At 41.1% G+C, this 22,164-nt stretch overlaps 2 protein-coding genes across 2 annotated transcripts in view; both read left to right on the plus strand.

Annotated features, from left to right (window-relative positions):
* The window catches only part of itga3a (integrin, alpha 3a), a 99,313-nt gene extending 92,818 nt beyond the window's left edge, over positions 1–6,495 (plus strand). Inside the window, exon 26 of the mRNA XM_060901284.1 lies at positions 3,227–6,495. The gene's annotated coding sequence lies outside the window, so the exon portion shown is untranslated. The remainder of the gene's footprint in view (positions 1–3,226) is intronic.
* A 5,418-nt stretch (positions 6,496–11,913) lies between these two features.
* ca10b (carbonic anhydrase Xb) overlaps positions 11,914–22,164 on the plus strand; it is a 46,605-nt gene continuing 36,354 nt past the window's right edge. The window contains exons 1-2 of the mRNA XM_060902521.1: positions 11,914–11,971; positions 14,742–14,816. Of these exons, the coding sequence (XP_060758504.1) occupies positions 11,914–11,971; positions 14,742–14,816 (133 nt within the window). The remainder of the gene's footprint in view (positions 11,972–14,741; positions 14,817–22,164) is intronic.

Below are 22,164 nucleotides of genomic sequence, written 5' to 3' on the forward strand. Positions count from 1 at the left end.
CAGTGCTTGGTCAAAGGTAAACCTGCGCATGCGCACACGGACTTCCTCTGTCTGCTTGACTGCGCAAAGCGAGCGATTTCATGCACATTATTTGCTCAGGAATCCCCTCAAATTAAATAACTTCCCAGCCACAGAATGGCCTGATATTTTGTGAGATATTACAGAAATGAACATATATCACAATGACCACATTTCAGAGGGAACTAAATTTCACTGATTTTATTAAATCGAAAGGCCGTCTCGCTTTAAATCACATACCTGTGAATGAACATAATTTCTCTGGAATATTTGTTTTGTAGTTTGCCACGCTGCCAAGTTTGCCAAGTTCGGTGACGTCCGATTTTGTGAAACAGTACAGCGAGTATTTTGTGCTACTTTGTCTTCTTGATGACTATGACCTTCTCCAAAAAAGCCTTCAGCATTAAAATATATAAAGAAGCATGATATGAACATTCTGACGGAAAGTCTGCATGCGCAACGACCTTTCGTCGGACATCTCTAGAGGCAGGACAATTTGTCAGAACGCTGGTTGTGTGCAGTGAACAAATCATGAACTTGCACAAGACATTGGTGATTAACATCTTCGATCACCATGAGGCATTCATGCAAACAAACCAAAGCTGTATAAATGAATAAACCGATAGTGTAAATATTGTAAGAAAAATTGATGAATGAAAACATAATGTAGAAAGCCTGTTTCTGTTTTGTCCTAGAAAGGATAATGAGAAGTGGTGAGACATAGTTTTGACACTTATGGCAGCCGATAGAGTTAAATGTACTGTATCAACGTTTCAGCTCTCCATTGGTCATGATAATAGCAACTGCTATATATAAACTGCAGCGAGATTGCATTGAGATGTGTTTTTCCATCAGACAGTCATGATTTTCTCCACCATTAGTGCTTTTGAAAATGTAGGGCTGTGTACTTATTGTATTTGTTGTCGTTTTATGTCTAGAATTCATCAATTCGTATTATAGAGTCTTGGACTGAGGAAATAAGCAGGTTTTTTTTTTTGAAATAGAGTCTCAGTCTTTCTTTCTGTGCAGGTTGGTGTGGCATATGTTTGCTTAGGCTATGGTCACACTCCAGCTCATGATGCTTTGCGATGGGTTTTGGTGGCGATGCATGGTAATGTGTACTTCGTACAGGTGAGCTAAAAGTTGTGATCACACAGCAGGCGAACACTTGGCCCTTTTCTTTTGAGGAGACCTGGCATTTGTCCTCAGAGGCATGCTTGAGGGTTTTGTATGGCAGGAGAATGATCGCTGAAGCCTTGCTCAATAGATTTCAACAATGCATGACATCAGCGCCAACCAATCAGCGACGATCACAAATGCGTCACCTAACCATCGCCAAACATTTGCTGAATATTCAAGAACCCTTCATCCGACTAACCATGAACCTCGATGAAGGATCGCTGAATGTAAATGCACTTTTCAAGTCTTGGCGAAAGTTAGGCTATGCCTTGCCACTGTGTCACCGAGGCCCCCACGAGCACCGGCGATATAGATTCGAGACGCAAAGATTCCCCAAGCTTCGGGAAGTATTCCCAAACCCATTTGCAAGTATTCGCCACTTAGTTTGCCGATGAAAACATCACCACCAAATTTCAACGCATGCATTGAAATTTTTGATGACGTTTTTGGCCTCTCACGAGGCGGAGACACACCAACTTGTGAAGCTCGGAGAACATTTGCCGTGCATTGCACGATTTTTGGTGATGATACCAATTTTTCATGGCTAAGTATTCCCAAACCCATCACGAGCTGTAGTGTGACCAGAGCCTTGGAGAGTGGGGATTGGTTTTTTTACAATGTTCAATGCTTTACTTAAAACTGACCTGCATTTGTTGGCTAATGGTAAAGCTTCATGGTTCATATGGTCATATTCCTAATGTGTTCGGTAGCATAAAACCCATTTTGACATTATTTTATGGTAAAATCTTTCAACAAATAAGTATGTTAAATGTTAATTTAATAGTAGCTAGCAAGAACTAGCATACCTGTTGACACCACCAATTCATTCACTGCATTGAATGTATGCAGTGTAATAAATGTGCTCGTTATAACAATATGATTAAATACATCCACTTCGAGATATTAGAGATTCTGCTGTGGCCATAAAATGTTTATTCAGCCTTAGCACGGTGAAAGAGAATGAGCAAGGCAATTGGTTGAAATGATGAAAATGCAGTCTGACGTAATGTATAATGTGTTTTCACGAGAAAACCAGCACTGAAACTAAATTCAGATGAGCTGTTAGAATTAACACTAACTTAGCAACACCAGTTTGGAGAGCTTACACAGTGAAAACGCTGAATATTCATTAGGAGCAATTAAAGTCGCTTCATTATCATATAATGAATAGGTAATTATGGGACTTGGCAGTTGCGCAAACTAACTCGTTTTGTCTAAGATCTCTGCAGTCTGAGAAATGTTTCTCCAAGCAGTGTTTATTTTACATCCTATCAAACAACCATATACACCGATCAGACATAACATTAAAACCACTGACAGGTGAAGTGAATAACATTGATTATCTCATTACAGTGGCACCTGTCAAGGGGTGGGATATATTAGGCAGCAAGAGAACAGTCAGTTCTTGAAGTTGATGTGTTGGAAGCAGGAAAAATGGGCAAGCGTAAGGATCTGAGAGGCTTTGACAAGGGCCAAACTGTGATAGCGAGATGACTGGGTCTGAGCATCAACAAAATGGCACATCTTATAGGGTGTTCCTGGTGTGCAGTGGTTAGTACCGACCAAAAGTGGTCCAAGGAAGGACAACCGGTGAACCGGTGACAGGGTCATGGGTGGCCAAGGCTCACTGATTCACATAGGGCACAAAGGCTAGCCCATATGGTCCGATCCCACAGAAGAGTTACTGTAGCACAAACTGCTGAAAAAGTGACTGCTGGCTAAAACAGAAAGGTGTCAGCATTAACGTTTTCAGCAGTTTAACACTGCTTTATTGCATTGCATTTATGGTTGGAACATGTGAGTATGGCGTGAAACATGATCACAGATAATCACATTTTTATATACTTCTGAAAACCTTCACTGTTCAGCTCTATAACAAAAAGAATTTTAAAAGAAATCAGGTCAAAATGTGTCTCCTCTTTTTGATTATACAGAACTTTGATTGGGTTCGAAACTTGAGAAGGCTGAACTGGAATAAAGCACTCAACACCCTTTCTCTTTCTTTTTGTGCGTGTGTGTGTGTGTGTAGTGTGGGTTCTTCAGGCGGGCGCTTTATTTCCGGACCATGCCCAAATACCATGGAGTGAAGATGTGTAGGGAGCAGCGCTTCCTAATTGACGAGGCTAACAAAAAAAAGCACTGGATCACAAACTGGACTGACACACCACAATGACTACACACACACACACACACACACACACACACACACACAATGCATTTTTTGAGTTGAGGTATCCACACAGTATTACTTGGTCCAATGAGAGACGCAATGACCACACCCAACGACACGCTGTGCATCATTTTATATTAGCATTGTGCAAACTACATGACTAGAGACACACTCCTTTGTATCACATGCAAACTCCATTGCGTCACCTTTATTGATTGGCTTTGTTGATTGGTTTAGTATCACAAACAGACTAGAAGTTGCGGTTTATCAAATGCTGCCAAAATACACTGCCAAAATATGCACAAGGCTAATGCACAGCTAAAAAGAGTCGTGGCGGCCATCTTGAAGTCAAATCACTCCACTTGAGCATCAGACTCAAGTTGGTGGATGGCCTGGAGGTTTGAAGACAGAACTGAAAATTGGAGGACTGAATCAATGTGCAGTAACTCAGGAGGTTGTCTTCACAACCCAGCTGTGTTACTGTATGAGTGTTGACGTGTGTGTTGGTGTGTGAGAAAAAAATAATGTCGTCGCAGTCTTTGATGGACAATATGAGCTGTGCGTTGCGTAATATAGGGCCTTATTCAGAGATGATTACTGTGCAAAATCTTCAGCACCCTTTTTTTTTTCAAACAAACTTTATCGATTTCTATTTTATGACTCCTACATTATCGAGTCAAAACGTTACAAAAACATTTTAAAGTTCCAAACGTTTGTTTTCCAGCACAAAATTAAATGTTACCAAAAAAATGCTTGTATCTGAGCAGCATATTCCATAAGGGAGCACTTCTCAGATTAAAAAAGAAAACATAATGAAGGCTACTGGGTTTTGATGTAAAATTAAGAAGCGAGTGTGACAGTCAAAGTGTTCAGAAGAACGGTGGCTGGTTCTGTAAGATGCTCAGTAAAACCTACAGCTCATTTCCTTATATAACTGCACTCATTGTACCTGAGATTTTTTTTTAAAGCAAAGGGTCGTCTCACACCAAATATTGATTTGTTTCACTTATTATGGATTAATGATTACTGTTTATAGTATTTTTTTAATGTTGAAACATTTAATTCCAGTATTTTTGAAGCCATTTTTGGTCGACAGCATTTCTTTACATGTACCTAAGACTTTTGCACAGTACTGTACCGTATGTCAAGGTTTAAGCAGGGAAAGTTATGTGTATTCAGTTAACTTAGGAAGCTTACAGAAAAAAAAAATTTCGTGCACTTTAAAGCAGATGCGCAGAACCTTTATTTTTAAATACATTTCTGAGTGGATAGTATCTCCATCCTTGACTCTTGTATGCTGCATAAATGGGAATAAAAATAGATATTTTTGAGAGTTAAAATCGACCGCAAAGTTGTTATTCGAGCTGCCCCGCTGAGCCAGCCAGCCAGCCCTGAGCGCGTGATGTCACAGCGGTAACCAGTTTTAAGGCTAAGGCCTTTAACAGCTATCGACCAAAGTCATATAAATAAAAATTTACGTTGAAAGTAAGAAATACCGTTACCGACTTGCTCAACTAAGACTGATTTGACTTCATTGATTGTGGGTTGACTCTCATTAAAACAGGATAGGTGCTATAACTTATGCAGCATGCATGTACATGCATGCATTTTCACTGATAAAACGTAAAAGGCTAATTAATCAAACAGATGAACTGAGACAATCACATTCTGAAGCAAATTAAATAATCTTAAACCGGTAACTTAAACACACAATACAAGTTACATGTATTAATCTAAATGCAGGTAAACAACAAGTGTTGTTGTTTTTGTTGTTTTGTTTCCAAATGAGAGTCGGAGCTTCCCTGTCTGTGTTCTCGCTTCTTGAAGGCCAATCTTGTGGCCGATTGTTTTGAAACAATCTGACTTTCAGTTGTTCGTTCAGTTCTCCATTCATTCACTTCTTCCACATAAGGGCAAGATATTGCTGCTGAGGCAAGCATATCCAGCAGAGAAATCAGACGGCTGGTCCACTCATTCTTCATTTTCTCCATACTGAGTACTCCGCCATTACTGCTCGGCTCAGGCAGTTACTAAACCCCGAGACGGGATGGGATGTCACCAGTTTTTGCAACAACTGCGGGGAGGTCACTGCCCGAGCGATAATATGTCCCGTTCTGTCCTGGGTTTTAGCAACAACCCTCGGCTCACACTCCGGGAGAACTGGTGCAACTGAACTTCCTTTCCTTTTCTTGTAGTTTTCATTTCCTTTAATTGTTGGTACTGCACCCTCTTTCAGTACGGGCTTACAGCCAACGCTCCTCAACAGATCAGAGGTCTTGTACGAGTCTTCAGTAAAATGTGCATAGCAGAGGAGAGACCACTTCATAGGCGCCCAATGTGCCCGTGAACTTCTCGCAAAACGTGTCCAAATCTTTGCAGTTTGAACATTCTTGGGCCCTGAATGCAACATAAATCCACCTTCTGTCATGTTGCTGCACCCGCCAGCAGCACATCTACGTGGCATGGCGATAAATTAGCTCAAAATGGAGGATCGGAGTTGCAGTCAGCTCTGTGTTTTAGTGCAGCGGAAATGGTGATGAGACCGATAGCCTTCCTGCTGTGACGTCACGGATGTCAAGGTCATTCCCTCAGACCGCTACCTATATGAATCACTTTAATTGTAAAAATTACTATATTAGATTTATTGTTAATGCTTAAAACTATTCCTGTGCCATTCTTGAGGTCTCAAGGCATTTATAAACAAAAAGTGAGGCCATGGTTCTGCGTATCTCCTTTAAGACACAATACTGTTCATGAATTCATAGTGTCATATCATATCATATTTGTAGTTACTATCAGCCTCAAATAACGTTGCATTGTTTTTAGTGTATTTACAACCCAAAACATGTATTTCAGCTTGATATATTGTTGTTGCATCAAATTGTCAGACAGTGGCACTGACCTTAATAAAATACAAGGTTAGAATTGTGCATCACTGAGACACGCCTCTGTTTTAGGCAAACGCGTCCTCAAAAGAGTAACTCGAGTGTAACTTGTGTATAGCATTTAAGTCTATCATTAAGTCCGCCAATGTGCACAATTTCGCAACTAAATCCTCACTGTATGCATTTAAGTCAACTCTGAATATGGCCCATAATAAAAGTGTAATTAGATTTTTTTTTACAGTTTCTTTGTGTGTTTGTGTGCCATCTTATCTTTGAGTGTGACAGTCCTCATTTCTAATGTTCATCTTGTTCAATGATCAGGTTTTGTTTCTGCTCTGTCTTACCTCAGTTGTTTTCTTGGAGTTTAATTTGAGAATTGTTTGTCAGATACGTCTGGACAATGCTACAGTAACGTTGCGAAGGTGTCCTTGCTGATGTCAACGGTAACAATGTCGCTGAACGGCCTACTGCAATTCCTCGAGTAGCTTCAGCTTCCTAGGATGATTATGATTACCGCATGTAATAACCCAAGGTGTAATGAATGTAGGGGTCGGCTCTGGTGTTCGGCGAGCAAATTAATGTCATCATGCTCACAGAAAGGCACAAAGTAGCTGTTTCGCTGAGGGTCTAGCTCTCTAAACAGCTGGTGCATGAAGTGAATATGATGCAAGGTTGCCAGCTTCCTGAGTGGCTTGCTTGCTAAAACGCTCGAGCTTTAATTAGCTGGTGGACAAGGACGAATAAAAGCAAATATTACAACATGGCGCAGATTCTATCTGTTATGCAGGAAGACCAAAAATGTCTGTGATGTGCCATAGTCCAGGTAGTTAATTATTCTAAAACTTTTAACGCTTTATCTTGAAATAGGATGGAGCGTCTCGAGTTGTCTTTTCAAAAATGTGTCTGCCCATTGTTTTATACTGTAACTGCATTCACATGTAAGTTTACACATCAATATTTCAGACAGCCTGTGTGCTATATTCACTGCCAAAAACAGAACGATCATGTTGTAATTATTACCCCTTTTTTCCAGTAAAGACGGACTTTATGATCTGTGTTGTTAAATACCTGTAAATCAACAAATCACTTTTCTATTTAACTTGAGTCGGGGGAAAAATAATCAATGTTTTGTATTATGATTTATTTTTGTATTTAAGATCTTTTGTAAATGACATGGGTAAAGTTGAAACATCTGTTTTTACATTTTTGCATTTGTGAAGTTTTGATGATCGCCTTAATTTGAATACCTTTCTATGTTCACTCTGTGAATAGTTGACATTAAAATCCAAAATACTGTCAAATAAGTTATACTTTTTTTAAGTGAATTAATTTATATTCTTATTATTATTATTATTTTGTTGTGTGTGTAACAATATAACAGTATACATCAAATATTTCTACAGTGATAAAAATGAAAGATGTCAAGATGTAAAGGTGTGTAGTTGTTTTTGGAGTCCATATTCCCTGAACTACATATCCACCAGATCAACACTGGACCCTCTTAACCAATAAGATTCCAGAAGCTTATTAGCTCACTATATAATCTGAATGTAGCTGGATTTATAATCAAGCAAACTTCTTTTTTTTTTCTCTTGCAAGGATGAAAGATAATATTGCTGAAACGCCAATTCACCGCACACCTGAGTTATTTCGCAAATCATCGCAAACTTTGAGTTTGATTACTTTGAAATCTGTCATCTTAGAGAGCTTTCCCTATTGAGCTCATGTTGACTTGGGTGTTTGTTATTTTATATAAAAAAAATAATAATAATGCAGAGGCGTTAGGAAACATTTCAAAGTCAGAATCACAGAACCAACCAAGAGCAAGGCACGAAAAACGTTTGATCCTTACACTTCATTACTCTGAGAGTAGTAGTTCTGGTGATGTTTTGGACTGGTGCAAAGTTTTATCCAGAGAAAATGAGGTAGCATGCAAAGCCACTGATGGTAAGCTTTCTAGAGTACGACATACGAAACATAGCATGCTAGCTTACTTGAAAATTAGCAACAATTAAACCGACATTTAGCTGCTATCACAAGGGCACAAAACGTGACCACGTTCCAAATAATTTCAATCATTTCTAGCAGAAAATATTTAAACATTGTGTGTGTGTGTGTGTGTGTGTGTGTGTGTGTGTGTGTGTGTGTGTGTGTGTGTGTGTGTGTGTGTGTGTGAGTGACTTTTTGACTATTTGTCATCTGTCATCCAGGCTCATTATGTTTATGGAAAATAAATATAGTGTTTGAAACAGATTTTGAAATCTCTTTAAAAATATTTTTGTCAACCTTCTTTTTTAAGGGGCACAACTGAAGGCTACTGCATCTGATAAATGAACATTGCCAGCAGGGACAGTCCTGATGCAATGTTTTCTGTTCCACTGCAATTTACTGAGTCAGTGGTGGCATATTTGTGGAATACTTCAACAGTACACGATAAAGGGAATAACAAATCTAAACATGACCATATTGTTCAGTCTGTAATACGTTTCTGAATAATTGAGAGACCCTCATGAGAGACACAAATATCCCAACAACAGATTTGATGGAAGTGTCTGAGCATGCTGGGAACCTCCTAAAAATCTGCACTAAGTTGTCCTTGTACACCAGATGGGCAAACAGATGGGCAAAAAGTAGGTTACTGTATGGAAATAAGTCATACTCTCATGGGAAGCATGGTGGCACAGCTGGTAGTGTTGCCACCTCATAGCTCCAGGGTCCCTAATTTTATCCTAAGCTTGGGAATCAGACTGGAGTTGAAAGCCAAACAAAAGCCAAAAAATAAACTCCTTTATACTAACAGATAATATCCATACAAGACATGTTCGAGTGTTCACATGTTCATATTTGTACCTGTATACTGCGTATAGATTTTATTTAAAAGAAAAACAACATCCCTGGGCGCTGACATCTTACTCTGCTCAAGGTTCGAATATCACGCTCTGAGTACAAATTGCGCTAGAGAATCCGAGATTGTGACATCACTTACATGCTACACAACTTACCGAGGCTGAGATCTAGTGGATACATCACTTCTAAATTGTTGTAAACAACCCTGAAGATGCCCAAATGTCAAGCATTTGGGTGTAAAAATAAGCCCAATCATTGAAGCAGTGAACACACACACACACACACACACACACACACACACACACACACACACACACACACACTTTGTGAGCCTTTTGCTGCCGATAAACTCCATTGCTAGTGATTCACAGTTTCTTTTTCCAAAAAATTAAATTTTTCCTTTTGTTTTTATGACATCCTTTTGTTTGTTTTTATTCACTAAGAAAAGTGATCCTTTTATATGTCAAGCATAATTGTTTACTCGTATCTGTGTCAGTACTGCATATGCGTTATCTAGCTGACTGAGATTTCAACTTCATAAAAGTGAAGTCTGTTGATTCGCGTATTTTGTTGCCAGTAAAAAAAAAATCACATGGTTAGAGAAAACTTCTGATTAGATTTTTAGAATTAGAAGCCTTTATTTGATGGCTGTGTGTTACTAAGGGAAATGGCATATTCGTGTGCTAATGGCTCATGAAGGTTTTTCTCAAGGTTCTTCAGTTTCCATCGACTGTCCAAAAACCATGCCAGTATGTGGATTTGCTAGGTGTAAATGAATGTGTGTGTGTGTGTGTGTGTGTGTGTGTGTGTGTGTGTGTGTGTGTGTGTGTGTGTGTGTGGTGCCCTACATTGGGGATAGGCTCCGGCTCCATTGCGACCCTGATCAAAATAAATGAAGGTTTATGAAAATGAATGCATGAAAGAATGCCAGTAATGATCAAAGCCTCTGCTCCCAAGTGACACAGTAGAAAAGCTTTCCCTCTGTCATCAGCAGATCACACATTTGAATCCCATCAGTGCCACATCCATCCATGGCCAGAAGTCAAGGAAGCAGAATTGGCCGTGTCATGGCATTGCTTTCTCTCCCCTGCCAATCATAGCGACACTCGCCAGTTGTGTGAGTCTTTGAGCTCATGTATGCAGAAGAGGGTGGATAGCGCTTTCCTCTGACTGTGTTACACTGCCATAGAATGAAAAGATTGCTTCATGTGTCTTGAAAGAGGTAAGTGCTGGCTTTCACCCTCCCTAGTTGGTAGCTGTGCTGTGATAAAGGAGAGCTGGCTGGTAGGTAGGAATTGGCAGGTGACTGAGTTGGGAACAAGCCCTTGTTACAGGCTACACTGATATAAAGACTTTCCATATTGGAGTATTTTGTCTACTTTTCTATTACAGTGTCTTGTTGTTTATTTCAATTATTCATTTGTTCATTCATTTCCTAGACCGCATATCCATTGCGGGTGAGTTGGATCCAATCCCAGCTGACATTGGGTGAGGGGTGGGGTACACCCTGGACAGGTCTCCAGTCTATCTTAGGGCTATAACCACTTAGCACTTAGTTGAACTAGAAGGGCACTTAGTAGAGTGCATTACTCCACCAAGCCACAAATTATCAATATCAAAATCAAATCACTTGAGCCTTGGATAATACTGAAGCTGTACACCAAATTTAATCAAAATCCGTTCACTACTTCTTGAGTTACGTTGGGAACGGGCAACAGAATCCTGGATCCGCATCTATTATCTGTGGCCTGTTCTACAGGGTTGCAGGCAAGCTGGAGCCTATCCCAGCTGACTATGGGTGAGAGGGAGGGTACACCCTAGACAAGTCACCAGGTCACCGCAGGGCTGACACATAAACACAGACAACCATTCATGGTCAATTTGGAGCCACTAACCTGCCTGTCTTTGGACTGTGGGGGGAAACCCACGCAAACATGGGGAGAACACACAGAAAGGCTGCCATTGGCCACCAGGCTTGAACCCGGGACCTTCTTGCTGTGAGGCGACAGTGCTAACCACTACACCACCGTGCTGCCGGATTTGCATCAAAACCTAATCAATTGTTTCTTGGCCCATGACTCAGAATTTCATCAAAATCTGTTCACTACTTTTTGAGTTATGTCAGGAACAGGCAAATAAACAAACTGAGGCAAAAACATAACCTTCTCAAAAAAAAAATTGGTGGAGAGAATCATACATTTGAATTTGTTATTATCAGTCAAAAAAGGTGTGTTAAAAGTTCAGCAGCTTCTCTTTTCTACGGAGCCCCTAAAGGGACATGGAATAAAAAAAAATCAAAGTAAAAGGGGCTCCGTACTTTTCTTTGGGCCTTTAAAGTAATATTATTTTCTTTTTCTTTGGACAAAAATGTTTTAGGCAAAAACATCTGGACCTGGCAGGAACAGAAAATGATGGACAGCCGGCTTTAGTCTGTGATTGGTCAGTGGCCAGAGCAAACTGTGACTGACAGCCAGTAGTCGTGTAGTTGACGGGAAAAAGCAATCTAAACCCCGCCCACAGTTTTCTCCGATCGGACCCTGCAGCGTTCCTCAGCTTCCAGCGTAGTGCGCATGCGCAGTAGAGTTCGCGTACTAGCCCAGCTGCGCCCTCTGGCGTCCACAGCACGGCGGTGTCTCTGTTTCTCAGCGGCAGGGTTTAAACCACAGCAGCGTCTGATTGATCATCAAGAGGCTTCCGGAGTTCCAGACTCTGAGCTTTTTCTTTTTTCTTTCCTCCAACAGTGCACACACCAAACCCTTTCACACCCATAAGATCCGGACCCAGACAGGGCTGTGAATATGGACTAAACCCAGAATGCAGCACGCTTGGGAATTCATTCTTATTTTGCACCTTCATGTCATCGTTTCTGAAGGTAGGACTGTTCTGTCTGATCGAGATGGAGATAACGGTTTGAGTTGCACTATTTAGTGTCCTGCACTTTTGCCTCCTGCTTGTTCCTGGGCTCTGGTGGTTCAGTGTGTTCTGGAGAAGATGCATGAATATTCATGAGGAGTTATACCTGATTGTTTCAGCTTCTGAAGCCTGGAGGAACCCAGGAACAGGATGAGATGCATAGTACCCTAAAAGTGTTGAGTTAAAAACAAACAAACAAACAAACTGCAGTCCTTCTATTACCTCTTAAATGCTGTATGATCAAATTATTGAACTAATTATTAACTGATCATTTAAATGTTCAGTGATTGAAGGAATGAGACTTGCATACATTATTATTATTATTATTATTATTATTATTGATGTTCATACATCTAGCTAGACAGTGTCTGCTATACAGCAGCTGCTCATTTGAACCCTGTGCACTAAGCAGAACTGTCCCTTGCCAATCATCACACGAATTGTGCAGCTAAGTGCACAATGATTTAGTCCCTTGGCAAAAGGTTGACACCGGGTCTGATTCCACTCTAGTTAGAGTCATGGCAGAACTGTTAAAAACAGATAGAGGATCATTAGAGACAGCATCATAGAAGCCGAGCAGAGGCGAAAAAAAATCATTGCTCCAGAAAAAAAAAAAGCAAGAAAGGATACACAGATCATTGCTCCAGATGAGTCGGAGATGAGTGCGACAAGGGAAGCACAGGAGTCTGTTCTGGAAGTGAATCTACTGTATCTATGTATGTTCTATCTATTGACTTGACCTGACCTCCTGTTTAATTCTCAGTCTTTCCTCAGAACCAAGAGCATGAAAAGACGACCAAAATCCAGTCGAGAAAAATTTAAGTGTCTGCTAACGACTGTGCCAAAAAGAACGAAAGAAAAAAAATCAAACATAACAATATTCACCAATTAGCACCAGTGGTGAAATAACACACCGTACTATTTGTGTAAAACTGGTATGGATTAGGTTTCTGAGGTGCTGCTGCTGCAGCATTTCCAGGCATACTGTAAGTCTGACTAGTGAGAAGTTTAATTTGAGGTGTTAGTTATGTTCATTACAGTTTCGGTGATTGACAGTTGGTTATGAGGTTCAGCCCCTTTGAGGGATCTCTCAAACATCATCGAACATCTGGATTTCTGGACAGCTGCTCTGTGACAGTGTCCGTTCTTAAAAGCGCTCTGTCAATGAAATTGAATTGAAATGATTTGAAAATCCTGTTGTACACTGAGCATGAATCATTTCTCTCATTAAAACACAGCATAATTTCGTCGAATATCGAAGACCACAGATGCTGTGCTTCACTGGAGGGCTTCGAAGAAGATTTTTGTGTATGTGATGATGTCTGCCAAAAACAGTTTGCAATAAAAATGTGAAGAGAGTGATACTGCAGTGAGATATTTGATGATTTTATTTGCTAAAATAATCAATTTCACCAAGAGGGATGAATAATATCGACACATTTCTACATTTACAGTACTATAGAAACATTTGCGAAAGAAACATTTACTATGGAATCCAATATCCATTGCCGCTTTTGAATGACATTTTAGGAGAGGTTGGGCTTCCCATGTAGAATAGGCATGTAACGATTCACCCACTTCATGACGCAGTATTTTCCTTTTCTTTGTCAACTTAAATATTTCTATAAAAGTCTATCCACATTTATTTACTTTTTAAGATAAACTTTCACGAGCATTTGTACTCCCACCATTTGCTTCTCTTTCCTTTAGTTTTCAGCAATCTGTAAAAAAATAACTCTGATTTCTTGATAAATCCATTTGTACAGTCAAACATAAGACGACAGCTCTTTCCAGATAATTTTAGATCTGTTTTTGTGTTTTCATAGCATTAGAGCTGTGTTACTTCCACCTACAGTGAAGTCATGTGCATTCCTGCACATGATGTTATTGTCCTCTGCTGTCTGAACAATGCAATTACAGCTCGGAAAAACTACGGTTACACAGCCTGATAATAATCGCAATTCATTCTTATTTTGTCGATTCAAACTTGTCATAAATTTGTATCGTGATTTATCATCGCAAGACAATATATCGTTACATGCCGAATGTAGACTCACAAGGCGGGTTTCCGTTAATCTGCTTAACATGCGCGATATGGAATTGCGAGTCATGGAAACGTGAATTACAGAAAAAAACTCTCAAATAATTCAAAAATGTTTATATACTCACATAGTGGGGTTTTTTTTCAGACGATTCAACAAACAATATTTCGCAAAATTGAAATGGAAACACATTTTTTCACATTGAAGTTACATGGATGCAATCGACATCACCGTGCCAACACTTACCAGGTCTCGGAGATCCATTGCCATGTTTAATTGGAAAGATTATTGCATGAGGAGAAAACCCAGCTTTAATCTCAGAACATCACTCAATGGAAACGCAGACCATTTGTCATTGTGTTTGTTTTTTTGATCGACTTTAAAAAAAAAAAATTTGTGCAAAACTGTAATCGCCCACAGACAATTGCTGTAGATGAAGTGCGACAGTAAGCATAACAGATGAACATAAGACAAGTACAATAGATAAGCATAACAGCTCATGTGTTGTGTTCGTCTGTTCACTTGTCTGGGACAGTTGGGAAAGCTGCCTCCTGCTATTTTCTCACTGGAAAAAAAGGCATTTCTTGCAACTTCTGATTTCTGCCAATCATCAATCATAAACTAAGTACGATACCCGAGTTGGACAGTTATCACACTTTGAATTTGCACCCCTTTTTTTTTTTGCAGCCCAGCCTGCATCCTCAATGCCTCATGATGGATGGTGGGCTTATAAAGACGTCATAGAAGGAAGTTTTATTCCAGGTAAGAACACAAGACATCTGTCCCATAATTGTCTCATATCAGAGGGAAAAAGAAGCGCTTCCACACAGTGTGTTTTTATTTGGGTCAGTGCTCGCACGGATTTGCTGTGACGTCAGTTATGTAAATCGTGTGAATAAGTGAATACTGATGAATAAATCAGTTTTGCCTGTTTTTATTCAGTAACAGATTTTTAAATTAATCTAGAAATTGAATCTGTGTGTAATAGGACCCAGATGAAGTGTTCAGCTCTGTTCTTATCATCTGTGTGTTGCGATGTGTTTCACACCTCATGCCTCACACTGAAGAGAGCATGATGTTTTTGTTAAAGCGTCTGATTCAAAGCACAGTCTGGAGCAGATGGTCGATGCAGTGATGGATAACAAACACACCTGATTATTTCATTGACACTATTTAGACAGGTCAATCCCACTGACAGAGAAAGCTGTTTCATAACTCAAGGCCATACAAAGCACAGCATAAAGCCGTACAAAACTCACACAGCATAAATATCCACAGCCAAGCGTTAGAACACAAATATAAGACATATAAATTACAGTGCAGTTACAGCACCAAAAGCACGATAACATTTGATCATAATGTCCATTCTGAGAAAAGGCTTCAGGCTTCAGAATAGGGTCGAATAAACTCAGGGCTGTTGGTCTGCACAATATCCTCTTATCTCAGATTTAGTCAACAGAACATGACAGATGCTTCTCTGGGTTGTTGCAGATGTAAGAATGGTGCGAAAATTTTTTTATAGATGCCAGTTTAGCATCAGTGTATCTTTTGAAATGAGATGTGCAACATAAGTCTTGAAAGGTGACATGCACTCCTGAAGCTTGGGGCAAGTGTACGGTCGAACAGGCAAGAATAATGATCAGGGTGGGGCTAAAGCCAAAGAGGTGAGGGTAATGATCAGGGCGGGGCTAAAGCCAAAGTGGTGGTAGTCATGATGAGGGTGGGGCTAAAGCCGAAGTGGTGGGGGTAATGATGAGGGCGGGGCTAAAGCCGAAGAGGTGAGGGTAATGATGAGGGCGGGGCTAAAGCCGAAGAGGTGAGGGTAATGATGAGGGCGGGGCTAAAGCCGAAGAGGTGAGGGTAATGATGAGGGCGGGGCTAAAGCCGAAGAGGTGAGGGTAATGATGAGGGCGGGGCTAAAGCCGAAGAGGTGAGGGTAATGATGAGGGCGGGGCTAAAGCCGAAGAGGTGAGGGTAATGATGAGGGCGGGGCTAAAGCCGAAGACGTGAGGGTAATGATGAGGGCGGGGCTAAAGCCGAAGACGTGAGGGTAATGATGAGGGCGGGGCTAAAGCCGAAGAGGTGAGGGTAATGATCAGGGCGGGGCTAAAGCCGAAGTGGTGGGGGTAATGATGAGGGCGGGGCTAAAACAGAACAGGTGAGAATAAAGATCAGGGCTGGGCTTCAGTAGAATAAGAGTTGGCATTGGAGTAAAGTAAAAATATTGGTCAGAAGAAGTAAGAATAAGGAATAGTTGTGGAACTAAAACAGCAGCGAAAGAAAACAAGCAATATTTATGATCGTAAAGGTGTGATAGTGACAGTGGTTACGTTAGACTTTTTCATTGTCCGTCATTTTGACGGACAGGGTCGTAAAAATTCCGTCATTGTCCATTATTATCGGTCATTTTATTTTAACTTTTAAATGACAATGTATATAGGCTATAAATGCTATATATTTAATAACTTGTGTTTTCATGGACTCATTTTCATTTAAAAATTAATTCACAGAACAAGCTTGTATTATTTAATCATTTATTTATGTATTTATGATGCAAAAAGATGAACAGAGATTCTGACGTTCGGTCACTTGTGAACCTATTTTCCCTCCGCTAAAAACATTGCGGCTGTTGTGCCTTAACGGGCATATGAACAATGTTATTTTACAACGTAGCAAGACAATTGCAGTTAAAATATGAACAGTCTACTACAACGGTTTAAGTGACAATCTAATTTGACCTGTTTGCGTGAGCTCAAACCTTCCTTCTGGCCCGCATGGATTTAAATTGGGAGCTCGCTTGTGCATAATCAAAGTCGTCAATGGAGACTGCTGCCGAGGCAATTGTCATTAAATTTTGCATCTTTGCCTCGGACAGACGACTTCTCATTGACGTTTTAATTTTATTCTGAAGGCTGAACCCGCGCTCTGCTGCGACACTGGAGACTGGAATAACCAGCGCCACTTCAGCCAAAGTTCTGAAGTTGGGAAACATTTCTCCCAGGGCAGGGGCGCAGATAGGATTTTTGAACTGGGGGAGGACTGAGCTGTCAGCAAATTATTCCATTTTGTGTATGCATGTATGTGTGCGTGTGTGTGTATATATATACTATTCAAAAAAAGTAGGGGATATTGGATTTACAAGTAGAAATGCAGATCATGAGGTCAGGAAGGAAACAAATGACAGAAAAACATTAAGGAAACATTTGTCAATTTATTCGAAACCCTGTGTACAGTCAGTAAAGGACAGATTCTCCAGAATAAGGGTCAACACAAACACAGGGTCACACAGCAAATTTACCACCATTTTGAAACCGAGTCAGTAGCGGGTAAAAACCCCCTCGGCGTGGCATACTCCTAACAAGACGTCCCAGGTCATTTTGGGGAATGTTATTCCATTCCTGTTGCAATGCTGCAGCAAGTTCTTGGACATTGGCAGGAGGTTGTTGACGTTGGCGTAGCCGCTGTCCAAGCATGTCCCAGACATGCTCGATGGGGGAAAGGTCCGGACTGAGTGCTGGCCATGGTAATCTGGTGATATTCTGCTGCTGGAGGTAATCTGTAACGATCCTGGCCCTATGACATCTGGCATTGTCATCTTGGAAAATGAAACGGCGGCCATAACGACGTGCAAACGGCACAACATGGGGTGCCAAGATCTTGTCCCGGTAGTACTACCCTGTGACACGTCCAGCAACAACATGCAAGTCTGTTCTGCCGGCAGCAGTGATGCCTCCCCACACCATTACAGAGCCACCCCCATACGGATCATGTCTAATGACGTTAACGTCATGGAAACGTTCGTTACGTCGGCGCCAAACCCTCCTGCGTCTGTCCAGGAAGTCCACAGTGAACCTCGACTCATCTGAGAACATTACGTGGTTCCATCGGCGATTATCCCAGCGTTGATGATGACGACACCATTGGAGTCTGGCCCTAATGTGACGATCCCTCAAACAGGGAATGACACGAGGACGTCGGGCGTGTAAGTGAAATCTGTGCAGTCGATTCCTGATGGTCTGGCCACTCACTACCAAGCCAGTATCCCTTCGAAGTTGAGACCTTATCTGATTTGCTGTTACCATACGATTTCTCAAGGCAATAGTGCGGATGAATCTGTCCTGAGCCTGAGTTGTTGCCCTTGGTCGACCGGATCGTGGTCTATCCTGAACAGACCCTGTAGCACGATGTCTGGACCATAATCTGCTGATGACAGACTGGGAAACATTCAATGCTCTTGCCACAACGACCTGTCTTGTGCCAACCTGTAGCATGCCAAGGGCACGTAACCTCTCATCCTGTGTTAGACGGCGCATGGTCTCTGTTTAATTAACGACTTCAACCACTGATAATCTGATGCTTTCTCTTCAAAATCTTCCTTTGGAGTGGCTCTAACCTTCCAATTCAGAGTCATGCACATTTGTGGCACGACCCCCTTGATCATCAGTAGCATCCCGTGCTGATCATGAGAGTGTCATTGATGTGTTTGGGTGATGAATTTCTTTGGAAATGCTTCCTCAGTAAGGATCTATACAACATGCTTTCGTATCCCTTTGTATATGTGTAAATTTGGATCTCAAAATAAAATATCCCCTACTTTTTTTGAATAGTGTATACCGTATTTTCTGGACTATAAGCCGCTACTTTTTTCCTAGGTTTTGAACCATGCGGCTTATACAAAGGTGCGGCTATTCTGTGGATTTTTCTTCCACTGCTAGGGGCGCTCTAACCGGAAGTAGAATCAAAAATAAGATAGACGAAAAATCAATGCAAAGAAGAATTAGCAGATCTTTAGCAGATAGAACACGCATAACAAATTACTAACTGGTAATTATTTTCAAATCCTCGCCCCTTCATCATGGAAACCACACGAAGAAGTTCGTATGATGCAAGTTTTAAGTTGAAGGCCATCGAGCTTGCTAGCCAGGAAGGAAACCGCGCTGCTGCACGCAAACTTAGCGTCAATGAATCTATGGTGAGACGTTGGAGATGATTAAAGTGACTTGTGGTTTCAAACACAGGAGAAATGAAGGTAAATAAATACCGGTTATTTTCTCTTGGTTCTGTTCCGTTTTAATCAGCAAAGTTGCTGCCGTGTTAAAAGGCGCTGTTCGGAAAGAATCTGTTCAGGTACATACATGTACATTTACAGTACAAAATCGTTCTGTACATGCAGTAAATATCTAATTTTTCAACATAGATATCTGCGGCTTATAGCCCGGTGCGGCTTGTATATCTTTTTTTTTTTTTTTAAAATAGAGCGGATGCGGCTTATATACAGGTGCGCTCTATAGTCCAGAAAATACGGTATATATATATATATATATATTAGGGATGGCGAAAACTAAAAAAAATCTTGACCGACCACCGAGCCTCATTAGCCGGTTAAAGTCGGTTAACCTATGAGTTTAAAATTCTAGAATTGAATTATTACAGGGATGCAAACGGCGCGCCTTTTGGCGGATGCCGCCCTCTCCACGGCTGAATCGCGCAGATCCGACCTTCCTTTCCCAAGGGGGGGCGTTGGAGCGTCCGACCACAACTTCATCAAAGCAAATTCTGCATATAAGCAAATGCCGCCACAGTCCACGAAACACAGGAAGTACAAGCACGAGAAGAAAACAGCAAATCAGAAAGCCGCGCGCCCGCGCAAAATTTAATGTGCGCATTCTGATCTACTGATTGCGCAGCTTCCGCGCAAACGCGCGCAGCCCCCCGATCCACTGCCCTCCTTTCACACCCCCCACGCCTCATGGACTGCAACGGCACCCGCCTATTTAGTAATTTTAATACAGAATCCACCTTGAAATTACAATCAGACACTCCAACGCCCCCCCCCCCCCCCAAAAAAAAAAAAAACGGATCTGCGCGATTAAAAAAAAAAAAAGTCGGCATCTGCGCCTTTAGTTTGTGTGGAGAGAGATGATCTGCAATAACATGCATTGTTGGCTACAGACCGAAACATACTTTCAGAATGCACTGGCCAAGGCAGGACTAAACTCCATGTGCCTTCTAATAATTAAAAAAAAAAAAAACAATAGTAATTTGTAAGCTAAAAAGCCGGTGTCTACACTTTTCTTTCACCGAGTGGCAGCTGGGCGGGACATGACTGAATGGGTGTTTGATTTGTCAGCTGTCTTTAACTGGGGCGGGACATGACTGAATGGGTGTTTGTGATTTGTCAGCTGTCCGCTCCAAAATCGGCAGCTTCAAAACGATTTTTTTTTTTTAACCGACAACCAAAAAAAAATTAACCGGTTGACGTTGATTCGGTCAACCACCGATCAAACGGTCATCGGTTAACATCCCTTTTATATATATATATATATATATATATATATATATATATATATATATATATACACACTACCGTTCAAAAGTTTGGGGTCACTTTGAAATGTCCTTATTTTTGAAAGAAAAGCACTGTTCTTTTCAATGAAGATCACTTTAAACTAATCAGAAATCCACTCTATACATTGCTAATGTGGTAAATGACTATTCTAGCTGCAAATGTGTGGTTTTTGGTGCAATATCTCCATAGGTGTATAGAGGCCCATTTCCAGCAACTCTCACTCCAGTGTTCTAATGGTACAATGTGTTTGCTCATTGCCTCAGAAGGCTAATGGATGATTAGAAAACCCTTGTACAATAATGTTAGCACAGCTGAAAACAGTTTAGCTCTTTAGAGAAGCTATAAAACTGACCTTCCTTTGAGCAGATTGAGTTTCTGGAGCATCACATTTGTGGGGTCGATTAAATGCTCAAAATGGCCAGAAAAATGTCTTGACTATATTTTCTATTCATTTTACAACTTATGGTGGTAAATGAAAGTGTGACTTTTCATGGAAAACACAAAATTGTCTGGGTGACCCCAAACTTTTGAACGGTAGTGTGTATACATGTTATTTCACCTCCCTCACTGCCATCACCAGGAACTACCTGCAGGCCAGGACAATGATAGCATTTTAACATAGCCTATGGAAATCCAAAGTTTACACATTATCATCACGCACAGAAATTGCAAAACTGTAAAACTAGTTTTAAAACCGCTAAGTTCCAACTGTTAAACATAGCGAGAGGCTGGGCTACGTGTGTGTGTGTGTGTGTGTGTGTGTGTGTGTAAAGTGTAAACCAGTGCATACTGACTTTCTAACTATGCCTGTGTGTTGCGTGAGCGGCAGTCAGTCAACAACTCTTCGCAAAGTTTCCTTATGAAACAATATGCTTGCTGAAATTATGGCAGGGAACGCCAGATTAAACATTAAAACTGCCTTCTGAGCACTGTATCTACAGGCTACCACCGAAAGAAGGAGGCTACCAGAAAGGCATCTCTACTCCGTACGATTTTACTTTCACTACGACATTACTTTGAACAGACTATCAAAAAATTGCAAGGTGATATGATAAAGTAAGGCACAGTTTACTTACAGTCGTTGTTTTTTCAAAAAACGATGCAATCGTTTTCTGCCTTTTGGCACCCTTCATCATGCCGTGTTGGGGTCCTGAACTAGGAGGCGCTGTCCCCGATATGCCTGTCAAACTTGTTGTGGGTAACCATAGCAACCAAGCTCGAGCTCGCAACCTGTGCAGTCTGCGCAGTTGCAGCTACGTCTGTACTGCTGTGCACCTCAATAAACCGAATGGTAATTAGTCTTTTGATTTTTCCGTGAGGTTTGCCTTATGCAAAGAAAGACAGCATAGACGTTTTTTCCTCCCTATAAGTGGGGGGAACCGAACAAGGTGAATTTAAATCTGGGTGGGACGAATTTCCCCCGTCCCCCCCTCTATCTGCGCCCGTGTCCCAGGGAAGTGATCAGAAGCCGGCAAGAGCCTCTGAAAGTTGGATTTCCCGACCCTGCTAGTACTCTCTTCATAGGGAGGAAATCCTGCAGCATGCGGTCTTTCTGCACCAGTGGTGCAGCTGCACCCCGCGTCTCGGCTCGGCGGAGCCTGGAACCTGACACGGAAGGTCTTAAATAAAACGAAATTATTTTTAAATGTTAGTTTGTCTACCCGTGCTCTCATTAAAATGATAGTTTAGCAGATATTCGAGCAGTGATGTTCCTAAGCTTCCTAAGCTTGCTGGGGAAGAATACAATAAATCGACATTTGT

Source organism: Neoarius graeffei, chromosome 20 (genome assembly GCF_027579695.1).
Source record: "Neoarius graeffei isolate fNeoGra1 chromosome 20, fNeoGra1.pri, whole genome shotgun sequence".
NCBI lineage: Eukaryota > Metazoa > Chordata > Actinopteri > Siluriformes > Ariidae > Neoarius > Neoarius graeffei.